The sequence below is a fragment of the Anopheles maculipalpis genome, chromosome 2RL (assembly GCF_943734695.1).
Source record: "Anopheles maculipalpis chromosome 2RL, idAnoMacuDA_375_x, whole genome shotgun sequence".
In the NCBI taxonomy this organism is placed as follows: domain Eukaryota; kingdom Metazoa; phylum Arthropoda; class Insecta; order Diptera; family Culicidae; genus Anopheles; species Anopheles maculipalpis.
In genome coordinates, this window is record NC_064871.1 from 855,449 (window position 1) to 872,275 (window position 16,827).

General features: G+C 43.7%; 3 protein-coding genes across 4 annotated transcripts in view; all 3 read right to left on the reverse strand.

The window, feature by feature from the left end:
* The window catches only part of LOC126557153 (nuclear pore complex protein Nup88), a 48,812-nt gene extending 32,184 nt beyond the window's left edge, over nt 1-16,628 (reverse strand). The window contains exons 1-2 of the mRNA XM_050212831.1: nt 16,350-16,628; nt 636-805 (exon numbers count right to left, since the gene is read on the reverse strand). Of these exons, the coding sequence (XP_050068788.1) occupies nt 636-805; nt 16,350-16,559 (380 nt within the window). The 5' untranslated portion in view covers nt 16,560-16,628. The remainder of the gene's footprint in view (nt 1-635; nt 806-16,349) is intronic.
* The window catches only part of LOC126558632 (14-3-3 protein epsilon), a 321,858-nt gene that overhangs the window by 135,347 nt on the left and 169,684 nt on the right, over nt 1-16,827 (reverse strand). The gene's annotated exons all lie outside the window — the stretch shown is intronic.
* Nucleotides 1-16,827, reverse strand: part of LOC126558356 (opsin-1-like) — a 306,086-nt gene that overhangs the window by 31,624 nt on the left and 257,635 nt on the right. The window lies entirely within an intron of this gene.

Genomic DNA, 16,827 nt, shown 5'->3' on the forward strand with positions numbered 1-16,827 from the left:
GCGCGGGTGTGAGGGTTTGTACACGTGCGTGTATGCACAAAGCAAGAACTTCAGATCCGGCGCGGAAATCCTTTCGTTTCAAATTGTCTGGAACAAGATTTGCGCTAATCCTTTGCTCCTTTGCAAGTACGTTGCGGAGGAGACGACTGTCACCGTCACTTTATTCGAAGGCCCAGCGGAGGAGTTGGAGTTTGGAAAACTCACGGCAATAAATAAAAATAAACAACTGAAAATTAAGTCCACTTGATTCTTATTAGGTATTAATTTTTGCTGGTTTCCGGAGGTTGTTTTAGTGCCCGTAAAGACGAACGCCCAACTTTTACGAACTCCCAGAAGCCACCCTGCTTTTTGCGACGGCATGGGCTCAGGTGGAGATGCTGCATTGCCGCCAACCAAAAAGGGTTGCGCTTGTGTTTGGTCCGCCGTTTCGGTGGCCAGAAAGAATCTGGCCAAAACTGGTAAGCAATTGTAGAGCATCAGCGCGAAAGGAATTAATGTTATGGGTTTTCTATGCTAATTCTTAACGGTGGTCACGACTCAGCTTCCGGGCATTGGCCACTATCAAATAAATGGCGTTCGAGTTTCGAATCCAATTCTGGAGAACAAAGACCTCCAAAAGGCAGAAGTATACTTACCGACAGATGATGCACTCCTTGCCGTTCTGGTACTGGCCGTTGGGGCCCCAGCGCCGGGGCAATTCGATAATGGAGACACCCTTCGGACCGGCCAGCGCTAGGAACGTTCCGTCCGTGGATGGAAGTATCTTTTCCACCGTGAAGTTCTGCGGTGCCGATGGGATCAGCGTCTGTCGAAAAGAATGCAAATGAAAAAAAAAAAAAAACAGTTGAAAGAGTGGCATTATGGGGAAATACTCACTAATATCAAAGTCACAAACAAATACAGATGCTTATAAGCGTGGTTTTAGATTTTGGCAATTAAACTACGATTCAAGTTCGCTTGCAATCTTCAACGCTCCCTCCCAATTGTTACAAACTTTCTTGCGCCTTTTGCTCGGTTCGCTCGTTCGCCCGCTGTCGTTATCAAAACAAGAGGTAGCAATAAAAATTTTGAATTATAACGACAAACTCAGCTAGTCCGCACCAACAACCCCAGTCGACCTCGACGGTCGTAATTCATTAATGAAGATCCTTTTTTCCAAACAAGTACTGCGGCGCGGTATGATGATGCCTAGCCGCTGTAGTGGATGTGATCTCATATCCCTCGGGCACTTTTGCTTGTCGACAGCAGCTGGGGAACATCGTCGCTATCGGGAGAAGGTTCCAGTATTTGAGCCGTTCGATAGGGCTTTTTTAATGTTGGCCCATAAATATGAATAATAGATATAGACTGGCTAATAAACTGTGGGTGTTCGAAAGTGGAGAAATTGTATATCGATGTGTTCAGAATCTCCGACCGTAGCCTCGGAATGTGTTCCCGAAAGGAAGTTTAAAAATTCTGAAACGAGCACATTGTTGGAGGAAAATGGCGTCTAATTAAGGAATGTTCCGAACGATTCAATTATGGAAAGAACGGCGCTGTCCGAGGGTCTGGCCGGTTGCAGGCGTCGAAGAACAAGCAAGAGATGAATGAGCCATGAACCATTTCAGCGTTAAAATACCATTAAAGATTGAAATATTGAAGCGCATCTGTCAGGGTCGAATGTTGGATTTTTTTCGGTTTTTTTCCGAAACTGACAGTTGCACAAAAAAACTGCAAAGATGTTTCTGATTGAAAAATGCTGCTTGAAAAAAAAGTGGAATTAATCTTACAGTGAATAATGCTTCAACTCTACGACACTTGAGACAATCACCTAAAGGTTTAGCAAACCGAGCAAAATCAATATTAACAACCAGAACGATTGCTATGGATGCAGATCGCTCAACGACATCATGTCCATTAACTGATTATTTATCCCATCTTCAACAAAGTGGTGTCTTGCGCTCATCTAAAATATTTTGATAGCCGATTCAACGATACAATCAAGACGATGGAAAGATGCCTTCGTTCTCACAGCTATCTGCGTGGCCTTATCTATTCTTTATCCTTATCCATGTCTATCCGTTCATTTGCATGATGGTTTTCGTGTTTCATTCCATCACTGTCCCATGTCCAAGCACACGGATGTTGTGGATGATTTTTTCCCTTTCTACTCAGCTCACACTACACTACGCTGCTCCTGCAAGCTCGGATACACTTTTCCGCTATATTAACATCTCCATTACCTTGTCGTTTTAGGAGAAAGAAGCGAAAAAAACGAGAACATAGCTACCCCGCGGTAAAGTAATCGTGCCTTGCTTCATCCGGACTTACAGATACTCTCCCTCTGCTGCACCCAAGCGACCATCGATTTATCTTGCGCGAACTTCCGAAGCTCCGATATTGCCTCGCTTCAATTTGAAAGAACCCGTGGAACTGTGGGTGAAATTACATTACCTTTAACGAATGGAACAGTATAGGAAAAAAAATCTTCATTCAAGCTACCTTAGAGCGTTTTTTTCTTCCCAGTGTTGTCCTTCCTTGCGTTAATGTCCCAAAGGCAACTTGCTTGCCATCGCGAAACGAAAGGAAGGTCCTATTTCCCCTGGCAAAACAACAAAAAATTGATTTTAAATCCTCCGTTTTTTACTGGCTTACAGGGAAATAGGTGCGTAGCGAAAAAAAGCCTATCAGAAATACAAGTAACTAGTGACTAAAGGCAAATGAGGAAGAAAAAACCTAAAGATACGATATAAATAATGTATATACATTAGTCAATCTATTTGTGCATCCCTGTGGTGATTCTGCCTTCGTTTGGCTGACATTAGGTGAGTTTGGTTCACTTTCTTCTTTCGCGTGGTGGTCGACAAAGACATAAAAATTAAGTGTCTATTTTTTAATTTTCCATTCACGCCAAGAAGGAACACGACAAAAAAATGGAAAACGTTAGCCCTGCATGAACGAAGGCAGCACATTGGTTCGCCTTCGGCCGTACGAAACATTGTGCTGCGAAATGATGGCGAATCGAACCTGACCAGATAGCGGGCGAGAAAACACGGGAGTCCTCGCGAGACTTCAGAAGGGCATTACGCCAAAAAATGACAAACTTTCGCCAATAATTTATGCATGGAGGTCAAAGCCGAGCCGATGGACATTTGCTTGTACGCGGCAAGTTTTCGGTGGCTCTGCTTCGGCAGTCCCTTGAGAAAATGCCGGAAGGAAACGAACGAAACATTTCATTCCAGTTTTGGCGTTTTCATTTCATTTCCTTCGAATAAAAAAAAAAAAAACACCCCCGGAACGTCATTTTAATTTTGAAGGATATACAGGCATCACACAAACAGCAAAACGCTCAACAAAAGCATGATTCATAATGAAATACGTTTTCATTCCAGTGTACTGCACGAATCGTCGCAAATCCCCGAACGAGATACGGAGCGACTTTTTAAAAAGTAAACGAAATGGATTGCCTAATATGCCCAGGGCTGCTCGGTGGAGATTTGAGAACAACTTTGATCACTTGAATTTATTATAAGTCCATTGATGACAGGAAAAAGCATTTTCATACCAGCATCGAAGTCTCTCTAGCCCCAACATGCTATTTCTCCCTAGAAGCCCCTTGTTAGCTGGGGAGCACTCACAGAGTTCTGTGTTGCGTTTGCGCCTGCAAGATTGAAAACCAATCGATTATTGATTTATAAGACTAGGCTATGGTTGAAGGACTCCACCGTTCGCTGGGAAACTCCCTTTCACAACATCTTTCTCTCTTTTTGTATCCACATCGACTCTACTACCAATCATGGGGCAGCATCCGACTGGATGTAATCCAACACTTATCAGCGATTGGTTCAGACGTCGATTTTATGTCTTTTGATGAAGAGGGGGGACGATTTCGATCGATACTGTACCAAAGGAGACTCCCGTTCAGGATAGTACGAGGATGAAAGAACGAGCAAGAAGTATATTGCACGAGGGACGAAAGGTATCCCCAGTAGCGTTATGGATCTTGCGCTCTTGGGACTTCAATTTTCGTCGATCGAAAAAAAAAATGAATAAAAGGGTAAAGAGATGATTTTAACTGTTGGATTCGATGACTAACTTGTTTCACGGCAGGACCATGGAAACAAGAATTTGCAAATAGATTACATTATTTATATAATTCAATGCGATTTATCCGACGTTTGCCACATTACGGTGCGATGCTTCAAGATAATTCTTCGTACAAAAAATATCAAAACAAAATGTACTGCAGCACAAACCAGCAACGCGCATTGTCATATTTCTTTGGCGATAATCTTCTTGCATTACATTGCTCTAACCAGTTCATCAAAAAAGGCAAAACAAAAATCTATTAAAAGACGAAAACAAACTCAGTGTATGATACGCTGGCATGCTTATCGCCGTTTCCACAATTTCTCAGCTGCTGCTCGCGGCGAACATTGCACTGGAATTCATCTAACGAAACATCAGCTCCCATTAGCCGAGAAACAAGTTCACCTATCAGATTTTTTGTCAGAAGCATAATAGAACCGACCGATCTGGTACGACTTCGCGAACGTTCTTTGCTTCCCCCAGTCGCTGTTTCTGTAGCCCGTGACCAAATCCATTTCGTGGTTACGAACGAAGGCGTCCACTTGGGCAGGTGAGTATGATTTTTTTTTTATCATTAACAACCTATCAGAGATGATCACGGGAAGGTGAGCTGCGAGGAAACGAAGAAGGAGGACAGGAATCGGTCGCAGATTTAACCGTGGAGTGGGCCGCCTTCGGCTCTGGGGTCTATAATTTGCCTGCATAAACATATACGATCCTATTGTGCAGGGTTGTGCACTGACAGAGCAGGATGAAGGGAACCGAGACGGGAGGGCATGTACTTCGAAACGAGAACCAAAGATACATGCCAGGGTGGGTTCTGTTTTCGCTTGCCACGTATAGTTCATTGCATGTTGGTGTGTTTGTGTGTGCGTTCCCTGTGTATTAACCTGGAATTAAAAGTCTGCTTTCTTCGCCTTAAGGATAAGACATACAATTTTTATAATTCATCGCGATGGAAGATGCACAGCGGAAGGTGCAGCAACCGAGGCAGAAAGTCTAACAGCGAGATCCGAGAAGACAACAAACCAGCCGGAGCAACATCCTCGGCAGAATGTTGCTCAGGATTTGCCGCTTTTCGCTAGTCCCCTAGTCTTACTCTGGTGCTAGTAGTTTTTTTTAGTATAATCGTTTTCGTGGCCAAGCTTTGTCTGATAAGTCCGCACCCGCTAGAATCCATCGGATCGCAATGGGGAGAAACGCGTGCAGCAACGGAAAGCAAACTCATCTGTGCAGCCCGTTGCGAAGGAAGTGCACTATTCCTGACAAACCGTGTGCGTCCAAATGGTAAAGAGCCACCGGGCGCCTCCATCTGCCGGAATTCGTTTGTGACGAACGATTGTAGATCCCGCAGGTGCCGCTACTTTTCATCTTTATTCGCCTCCGTGGAGGCGAACTGAAGCAAGAAATGTGTCCAACGCGGCATTTGGGTCGAGTCGCAAGTGGCGTTGTTGTGCCCTTTCCACCCAGCAGAGAACTCGAAAATTATTTATTATAATACACATATGCCCGCCTAATAAGGACTCGTTTTGCTGATAAGCCGAAGCGCACTCCCACGGGCGCTTGAAGGTTGGAAAATGAGCACCGAACCACCGCCCGATCTGAGCGGTATCATCCGATGGTCCCTGAGGCGGGACGGATGCATTTGGGTATGACACGAAAGAAAACCCTCATCAAGCGGCGGTGCAGCAGAAGGATGGGCACAGATTTCGGTACACGCGTGTGCGGTGCAAAACGCATACTGAAGCTGGGGTTGGGAAAGAAAAAAGAAATAAACAAGCAACAGAAAAGTAAGCGGAAAATTTGTTCACTTCATCCTTTTCCTTACGAACCTCTCCAGGACACTCGCCTTCCCTCGCCGTCACCCACAAAGCAATATGGCGCAAACATAAAACAACCAGCATCAACATAATCATCAGAAGCAGCATATCATGCTTCGTCGTTCGTCTTTTCCCAGCGACAAAATTAACCTTCTTCAGCAACAATGTGTGCTGTGCACGACGAACTGGATCCTGTGTGTGCTCCCGCAGGATGTTCCAGAACAGTCAAAGCTGACTCCCACCCAACAACTCCCTCATCCCATTCGTGCCGTGATTATCCACGCTGAACATTCCCAATTAAAAATTTGTTTTTCTTTCCCCAAAACAGAAAACAGCACCGGATGGTAAGAGCGAACGAAAGGAACCACTGAACCCTTGTCGAGCATTTGCCTGAGACTTTTGCCCAACTCGTCACTCGTCATATCGAAAAGAATGAACCGCGATGTTTCAGAATCGCATATTAGATGCTATCGGAATTAGTACAGCACAGTTAGCTGCGCTGAACTCGAACATTCGTGTGGAGTTGACGTTTTGCAGCATCATTTTTCTTCCAGTCGCATGTTTGTACAGAATCACACAACAATAATAAGCAGCAAACAGAAAATTGCATTTCAATTTCGTGAGAATAACACAAAACACGTCGCGTGGGAATCCATTAACAAGAATTGATAATAATACAGCGTGTAGCTGCATGAGTTCAACGCAAAAAAAAGTTGACATTAGATTCTACGATCAAAATGAAGAATCATATAACGTGGACATTCTTAGATAAACTTTTGCGCTCTTGCAACTCGTCAAAGCTGTTCATCAGTCACAAGTTTTACAGCTTCCAGTCAGCGTTAGTACCGCAGTTCACTGACGTTGTCTAGTATCGTAAAATTTGATGTCCACAGTTTCCATTCTAACTTAAGGAAAGAATTTGCAAAAACATCAATTTTTACACCCAGACGATGGAAGTAAACAGCAACATAAAAATCTTATAAACGATTGAATTGCAACATACAGAATTAGCTGAATGTGATCAAAATTCGGCAAGTAAAAAGGAACAGAAAAACCAGAACACAAGCACTGCACAGCATTGCGCCTCATAAAACTTTATTATGCATTTTACTATTTCCATCTATCCATACTGTAAGTCACGCGCATGGAAAAATGTTTGTCCCACGTAGAACCCGCAATGGAACTGTCGACTAGAAGTCCTGATAATACTATGTGTGTAACCCTTTGGTTGGCTTGCAACGGAGGTAATCGAGATTCCTTCTTTTCTCTCCCTAGTTGGAATAGAACAACAATAGATATTGTTTCAATTACAAAGTAAATATATTATTTTCAACACTCCAACGGACCAACGTTCTTGGATATCCCTAACCATTCTACATGAAGCCATGGAAAGCAAATGTCCGATAAAGTGAATCGTTTACATTGAAGCAAGCGATACACCAGCAGCAGCACTAACGGGTAAGTAGCAAAAGGAGGATGAAGAAAAAAATCCAGCATCACTTAACAAAATAATAAATAGCTAACAATTTCGTTTGAATGCCAATTTATGCACCCTCTTACGGACATTCCTTCCCAGCGTACGTGTTGACGCGAATCGAAGCGAATCCTTTGGCCGAAACTCTTTCACATCGCAGAGACCTCCATTGATGGTATTGAAAGAAACGAAGAAAGGAGTACTAGCAACGAAAACAACAGCAGAACGACAAAAAAAAAATCATCAACAAATCGTCCACCCCGGAGTGGAATATTTTCACGAAATTTACATTTTTTCTCTTCCGTTCTCTGAAGGACATCCGTTCGAGTCATTGCAGAAGCCAATAATCGCGCTCCTTCAGCTACCCTTTTGAGGCGAGGTCGGAGTAGGGTTCGCGCTTTCTATCTCATTGACTGCGAGTTTCTGCCTGTCGACCATTGCTGTCGAGATCACCGAATCGTGACGGTGTTGATGAATCCTTTCTAATTTAGTTTGAATTTCACACCTCGTTATGAGATTCTGTGTTTTTTTCTTGGCTTCACACTTTCTCCTCCACCACTCCGCCGTACACGCCGACGGTGAAGATTGAATGTAATGGAAAATGAGTTTTTTTAATTATTGTTCACCGACAGAAAAGTTCATGATAAAATGCAGGTAAATAAATAAACAACCAAACTAAAGCAGAATAAACACAAAAAAAGGCGAACGACGGGCACACCAGCAATGCTGAACTAAATTAATTAATACCAACTTTTAAGGGCGTCAGAGAAGTGTAAGCGAGAATTTTACGCCATCATAAATAAGTTTTCACCTTCAATTGACTTCCGGTGGGGTACGATTGGTATTTTGAAATTGAAAAAAAGCAGGTTTAAGCAAGGATGGATGATTATTATAACGTGCCAGTTAGTATTGTCATCACACGATTGTCAAGTAATGCGGTCAAGTCGAGGAAAAAGTATAGAATCTCATGGAAACCAACTCATTTTCTCATTGACAAGCATGTCCTTTTCACATATTATCATTGTAAAAAATCCTTTTGAGACAGAGTAAATGTAAAAATCGAAACTTTACCGAAATTGAGCAGTGATTTTTCTCTCATTCAGATCTTCAACAACCCTCGACGTTGTGCAGGCAAATGAATACAGAATAGCGTGCAAGTTTTAAACTTACAAAAACGCTACAGCAGAAAAAAAGGAGAAATAAACGGAAAATATAATTATACCTGTTCTGACTGCACTTTCAAGTGGCGCGATAAAACGGATTTCTTTGCTGCTTGCTACAAGCCCGTACACGGCCTCTCTCCCATGCGCTCGCCACTGGCCGCCCGATGATGCTTGGTGGTGAAAAATCACATCAAACAAAACGGGTCGCTACTAGAAAAGACAAAAAAAAAAAATGGCAGCAACTGCGCGAATCAAAAAGGTGGCAGAAAACGCGCCCCAACATCGTTCGGCCAAACCACGGAAAAGTGAGGAAGAAAATATGCCAGCCTTAGGAGAAGAGGCACATTACCCCGGTGGTTACAGGACGACCGGGCCGATCGGGAGGGTGGTGGTCTTGATGGGCCGTTTCACATACCATTTCTTGTGTTTTCTAGCATCAGTTCTGAATGCCAGGAAGAAATCGACGGTGGACAGAATGAATGAAACCGGATGTGTGTTGGTATAGATGAAATTGGTTCCCGTCCGTGGCTGTGAAACCGCGCCAAACACACATCTCCACAGACGGAAAGTGTGAGTGAAAACGAACGCCGACCCGCACGAGTGTGTACTTGTGCATGCATGAAGGCCTCTTGCCTCGATGCTTTGGCTTCCGCAGGTGGAACTTTTTTTTGCCTGTTTGCTGCCTTCATATTACCGTGGTACCGTACCGTTGTTGCGGTTGCTTTGGTTTTGGGCTAACCCACCTACCAAGGTGCGTTGTGATCGGCGCATTTTTCCAACGACGAATCCGAACAGGAAACCGGAACCGGACGGAAAGATCTCGGTCGGCAATAATTATAATCATAAATCGGTTGGAGATTTGTAGCACCCGAGTGCGACACGACTTACAGAACCTCGGGCAACCGTGACATAAAACCGCGAACAGGCACCGGAACCACATGCTAGTGCATCATCGGTGGTGTAAACGGTTGAGAACCAAAAAATCACCAAAGCAAAACCTATTCGAGCACTTCAACTGCCTCCGCCTCCTACACGTTGACCTCATTGAAAATTACGTCTGCTGGGGCAAGATTATCCGTATGGACTCTGGTTGGTAAACGGTAGAAACTACAAACATGGAAGAAATAAATAAAATTACAAAGCATCAAAAACGCAACCGGAAGTGCATACCCGCGCACTCAAGAAGTTTCCGTCTGTTTGACGCAAAACTCAAGCCCAGGTATGGAAAATTATCTCGCCGAGGGATGAAAGAGTATGGTACAGCTTGTATTTTCCACTTCATCGAAGTTCAGAGAACCGGTTGGCCAACTGGTGCCCAGTAGCCGTCATTCAATGGCAGGTCCTGACGTCGTTGCTGGAGTGAGCAATCAGTTTGAATGTCTCGAGCTGCATGCACGTAACACTTGTGGTGTTTTTGAGAGAGGATACTTTTGCAGCAATTATATCACACGTTTAGCGCATGTTTTGTAATTACTAGTAAAGTGCAAAAGCTCACCAACAATTTCTGCGCAAATGAATGAATGCTGTAAGCAACTAACTAACGATTACATTGGAACATATTTTTCTCACATCTCTTGTTGATTGTGACACGAATTCCATATAGGAGAAGGACAGACAGAACACTTTTGGCACCTTTGCAGAGAAAGGAGGGCAACGTTTTTATTAACTAATATTAGCAATGCTTCCTTTGCACAACGAGCGATAAATACAAACACACCGATTGATGCAGGGATGGATGATGACGGCAAATCAAATCAACGTTTCCGCCAGGAACTGGCTTCCCGTTCCCATTGCTGGAAGTGTGTACGTTTCCCAGGAGACTCGACACCGGGGCCTGCGTAAAAAAAGATGGACCGAAGTGCCATTTCCCATTCCACCCGAGCCCATTATCCGATACGATCCGAGTCCGGAAGGCAACCCGGATGTAGTAACAGATGTTTGCCCATCAGCTTTGACAAATGGCCTGTGAATTAAATTGGTTAATAGATGATGGATACGTATCAGAAACATCGTAGTATCACCAACCCTCCCCTTCTGGCATCCTACCGTTCTGCGTTTTGATGATCGAAGAGATAAGAGGAACCATCTTTTTAGCGCTGCACAGTTCGCCTAGCAGCGCTGACTGGGCCTACATTTATGGTCTTACTCCAGCCGCACAGTACCGGCCTAAGTGGCGCAAAGGTACTGCACACTCGAAGGTGACGTTGACCATAATCATAATAATAGATCATTATATCGTTAGGGACTGCGGGGGTGGGGAGAAAAAGCTACAAAAATGTGTTACTACCGTCGATGAAGATGATGATGATGATGAGGAAGACTCTACGGGATACACTTTCTATTCTGCCAGAGCCAGTCCGGACTACAGTAACGACACACGTCACGGGTAAAGGCCAAATAGGTCGATGGTCACCAAACCCGGATGGATTCGAATTGGCCTGAAAGACTTCCCCGAAACGCAACAGTAAATTGGATCATGACCGGTGGATTCCCTTTCCACGGTGTGAGATACGCACGAGAGCTCAATATGTGACCTTCGTTGCTGTGGTCGATGATGCATACATGATTGAGAACATTTGAGCGACGTTGCCCCATGAACGAAAGGGCAACCACTACAGTAGTGTTGATTACGTCCATATTCCATAGTCTTTCCATCGCTGGAGAGAGTAACGAATATTGCTTTCTTTGCGAATGGCCTCACGATTAGACCGGAAGTATCTTTAGCCACATTCTGCTGCTCGTGGAAGAACGGAATGTGTTAAGAAAGCCAAAATAGTCAATTTGCGTCTGTTGCACAATTTAAAGGATGCATTTTTAGCAGCGCAGAAAACCTCTCTCTTTTGATTCTCGAACACCACAGAACGGTGGGAGTTTTTCATGCAAATTGGTTTCATTTTGTTTTTGCCTTTAACCTTAGCTGGCTAGTTATGGCAATCGTTTCATGCCGTTGTTTTTGTCTAACGAGTGAAAGCGATAATGCTGAAGCATCTTCTCGACACCCTGCAAAACTTCTGCCAATGCCAAAAAGGGTGTCCAAAACCGGCACATTAGATGCAATTTTGTAAAATGTGTTTAATACAAATTGAATATGGAACATAATCAAGAGCTATACTGAAAAAACGACAGTCTGTGGCTCGTATAATGGCGCGAATACGGTTCATGATGCTGCATGAATTTTTTCCCCCATCATTTGATGAAGTTTTGATTAAGCTATTTGGGCTATAATGCTTAGCTTCTATGCCCCATTGTAAATACGGAACCGGGCAAGCATGGAAGTATGAGTTTACAAACCAAGATTCCCTTGAATGGAGACCATAAGCAAACACTTCATAATCTCGCAGAAGAAGAATTTGATGATTGCTATTTATCGACACCATCGTACAAGCCGCAAGTCAAGCACTACGAGACTCATTTACGAACCACCGAACCTATTGTTACCGCAGCACTAGCAGCAATCCGCTTTAGGTCGTGGTTTCATCATGCCTTGTTGCATGCTCGGGTACATAAGCGTGGGGCTCTTTGTAGGCTTTTATTTGTTCGTCGGTGATTCGCGCACACAACCGTAAGTCCGGGAAAGTTTTTCACCATTTACTTATTAATCTCATATCCCCGTCGTAATTCAGCACACATATATTCGCCACAACAAAGGGCAACATTGACAATATCGTCCACACGCTACGACAGTTCCATCCCAGAGCCCACATTCGGTTTACTCAACTACACAGTCGTTCCAAATTTACCACTAAACATCTCTGAATTGTGTGCGAAAATTTGATCCGTTTGCCTGGTGGGAGTTTGCCGTTGTTTCGTATGTTTGATGATAGGTTGTAGTACCCATTTTTATCTATTCCATTCTTCATTCCATCAAGAAGCTAATAATCAACACTCGCGATGCCGTCAACTTTTCACTTCCGTACGTGGTCGCTTAAGTCTTATCGCATCATCACTGTCTTGTTTGGCTTTATTGGGCTGAAGAATGTTCTTTCTTAAAACTGTAGGCATGGTTTGTTTGAACGGATAAGAACGGCGTGAAGAATCGGCATCCAAGGTTAGCATTTTTTTTTAAATTGAACACAGTGAGAAAAAGAGACCGAATGAATTTAAGAATGAGTGATATGAAGCAGTTTGGGATGAGATTGGTTTGGGATAAATGTGCGTTCTTCTTGTATGACATGTTTATTCTACGAGATGCTGTAGTCGCACACTTACGATGATCAAAATACCCCAAAAATCACAGACATGAAACATTGAGATCCTTCTTGTGCTCTTGCCACGAAAAAACTTCAACATCTTCAAGCTGATCCATCCCACGGCCAATACAGCCAAGCCAATCTTTCTCGTCCGGATCTTCTCCATTCAACTCATCGAATGGCTGCGACAAGCAACAAAAGAACGAGGATGCGGGTAGGAATAACTGCCAAACTCACGCAGCGACAATCCGAAGGCAAATAAAAGGATGCCCGAAGACAAACGGCTTCCATCACTATTTTCTTATTCAACACTTGCTCTGTGCGTGGAGGTACTATTTCAACTTTCTTCCGTCCAATCTTTATAGAGGCCGTTACTGGAGGGTATGTGCGACGCATGTGCTTCATTCATATCTCTACGTCTGCTGTTGCGGTGTCTAGCGCTTCGTTCGCGAAGAGTGGTGAGATATTGGCATTCTTGAACTAAAAATGTGTTCTCGACATCTAGTGATCTAAAGGACTAGTGGCGAGTGGATTTATACATGAACGAACGAAACAGCTCACCGGCATTAAGCGATATGTATAAAAATATGTTCCCAACATTGAAGCAAATAAGAAATAAGTCTTAGTTCTCCAATATCGATTCCAACCCTTAGGGAATCAATATGATCAAAACATAAGTTTATCACTTATAACATAAAGATCATAAGAAGCATTCGATGTATTCTATCAAGACACTCTGCTTCCTCATCATATAATTAAGAACCAAGATATAAAGGCTTTTCATTGTTGCAAGAGCGACAATGAATATAGAAAACAACTACCCAGAAATCCTTAACAGGCATGGGCTCTTGTGAGAATTTTGAATGCGACCCTGCTCGCTGTCCTCAGCAAATGAAACTAACAAGATGACAGTAAATATATCACAGATGTTGAAATGGCAAACCATGACAAAGCGCAGTGCCACTACCGCTGGCTTCGACGTGCAAACGTTGGCCCTTTCGATTGCAGTGCAGCAACGTTGGAGCCTTAGCAAGGACGAAGGACGTGAAGATGCAACTAGGGACCGGATTGAGGCGTAAAACTTCGGCAAAGAACGAACATAAAAGTGGAGTGATAATTTTTAAAATATTATATAAAGAACGAACTACCGGCAACAGTAGGCAGCGGTAGCAATTTTTGGCCGGTACTTTTTTGTGTGTTCTTCCACTGCTCCCGACGCATGGTGCAGTTGCTTCAGGAAGTAAAGGACACGGATAAGGGCGGCCAGGTTCGCCGTTTCTCCCCCGTGGTGGGGTGAAGTAAGAAATGGGAAAAGTTCCGTTTTTACCAGTACCGATGCAACGCAACGGTAGGGAACAACGGCTGGAACGGTGTGTCCGTTTCGGTGATCAAGAAATACGTGCACAACTATCTGCCGGGAATCGGAAGCACCAAAACAAGCTTCCCTCCGAGGACTGTAGCTTGGAAGGAATTATTTTATTATTACGATGAGTGTGGGTACAATTTATACTTTTGAGATACTATTATTAGTGCAGTTGCGAAATTTCTTAATACTTCCGTAATTAAGGCTTTCTGGTGTCGCTAGCTGTGGTAGCTGTGCTGGTGCGGCTTGTTTTACTGCTTCCATGATTTTATGGCCAACAGTCATCGACTGCCTGCAGGAGATGTGAGCGCTGCTGGGCTCACCGCGTACGTTCGCTTCATGGTCGTGCGTTTTAATGTCACATTAAATCCGATGATCGACGTGACATAATCATTATCACATCCCGAAGCATATTGATGGATGAAGCGCAAAAAGTGCTTACGCCTTGCTATCCATGGCAAGGTCGAATCACAACCTCCACGAAACGACCGGAGCTGGCCGGACGAAGAAGGATGTGGATACATCACATTACTGCGCTCCGCTGGTTGGTCGGTTTTTCCTCGTCCATTCATCCTCGCGCCACGGCGACACGGCGGAATCACCTCGGGGAGTTATAATTTTATAAATGGGTTGGGGATGAAAATTTATGAGCCCGCTGCTATTCGCTCGTCCAGAGCATAAATTTGTGAATGATAAACCAAGCACCGCACGGACACTTCCAAAAGGTAGATGCAATGGTGTGCATGCACACATACAAGGGAAATAGTGTACAACAAACGGTAGCAGAGCTGTGTTAGGATACAGCTACGCGGTGGCAAGAGAAAAAAGTTTTTAAAAATTTCATTTGGGATGAATTGGATTTACCCTCATATCGTTGTCACCTTCCGGTGAGCGGTTGGCCTCTTCTGAGGATTCAACTCATTTACAATGTCGCAAACGTATTGTGTGCTTGAAAAGGTGGCGAATAAAATGCCATTTCTTTGATCTTCTATTGACCTGAGTTTTGAAACAGCAGTGTTGTAAGTGAGTTTATTATTTTTACATAATCATCAACCGTACCTCAATGCAATGGTGATGCAATGTGCACAAGGACACTCCATCAAAACAGTAATATTTGTCTCTTATTTGCGATAAACCGAAACAAATCATCTTTAAACTGATTTATGTCAGTTCCTAAGCACTTTCGGCTCTATTAGCCGAGGTACGTTAAAAAAAGCATTTCATTATTTATCACACCGGCCCCATCGCCTGTTTTTTCCCTCTCTATTTTCCGCGCCTTCGGTTAACGGCATTCAATATGATGATCCAGTCGTGTCCGGGCTTCAACTTTTGAGACGGAGGCATCGTTGGCAAATGATACAATTTTTATGGATTGGCAGGACAGAAATGACAAAAAATAGCCAATGTGATCACCCTCGGGCGCACCAATGTTAATCATTGCTGTGCTCGGTAATTTGGCCGTGAGGTACCAGAATGTCGTAGAGGCAGTAGAGAAAAAAAAGCGAGAGAAGAAAGTAATCGACCCCCGGAACGGACGTTGTATGTGCTGGATTTGATGAAGTAGGAGGGTGTTTGAGAAAATCCATTATTTTCAAACTTTCCTTCCATGATCGCTGCTTGCGCGTTGCTTCCACTGTGCTGTTGCTCGTAATGTAATAAAATTTCCTTCCTATAATTTAAATCGCTCTCGCCGAATGAATGCCTTAGAATGAGGACGGGGTTTGAAATGAAATTTCGTTTTCGTGCTCGTTTTCTCGGACCGCGAGATAACACGAGCACACGTGGGCGAGGAAACGGGGTGTGATGGGTCAGCAGCGCAAGAAAGAAATAAAATTGTAGAAAGGTAAAAAGGTACGAAAGGCAACTGAAAAAAAAATCCTTGCGATAGGCAAAGTCGACGAATAATGAAATGAACCACAGATATTCGTTTTCGTATGAGCGTGGGCACAAGGACCTTCCGCTCGCGATTGCATATAATTTAAGATTATGGCCATAAAAGCTAATTAGACCGATAAATAATCCATTATTATTTGATAAATTACAAACATCGAAAACTAGAGGCGGGTTTGGTTTGGGACGCGATGCCTAATTTATTTGGCGGTTGCAGATTGGCTCGACAACTTTATGCTAGCGCAGCAAGCCGGATAGAATCGGTAGCGCTCGTCGAAAACCCCTGCTTTCTTCTAGCCGCTGACAGTACTGCCGCTGATTTTTGAGGTTATGGGTGTTTGCGGCTAGCAATCGCTAAAATTAATGCACTTCTTCATTTACCTGATGTTTAAGGTCATCCTTCTTGCGGGAAGCAGCGGCCCGCCAATTCAACACCAAAATACAACAGTTCTTCGCGTTCCAAACATACAGCATATCATCTTTCGATTCTACCAGATTCTGCGTATGTTTATGGTCGTCCGGCGAACAGTCCCGCGCCACTTGAAACAACTTCGTGTCATTAAACCCGAAACTGTCCGTTTTCGTAGCCATGTTGCTACACTGGTGTTAATCACTGCACTGCAATAGTTTATCACACCGAATCACAACAAAATTGTAATGCTTTCGGAACAAAATCACAAGTTACCGGGCTTTAGCGGCACACGCATTCCCGAGCGAAATGTAAACAAACAAGCGGGCTCAGCAGAATCCGAGTGACAGTTTAATTCGAGCTCATTCGTTGTTGGCGGTTGCTCGAACTGCTCGATACAGTACTCGCTGCTCGAAATGTCAAGAAAATAACGGTCTTGAATTTGAAATT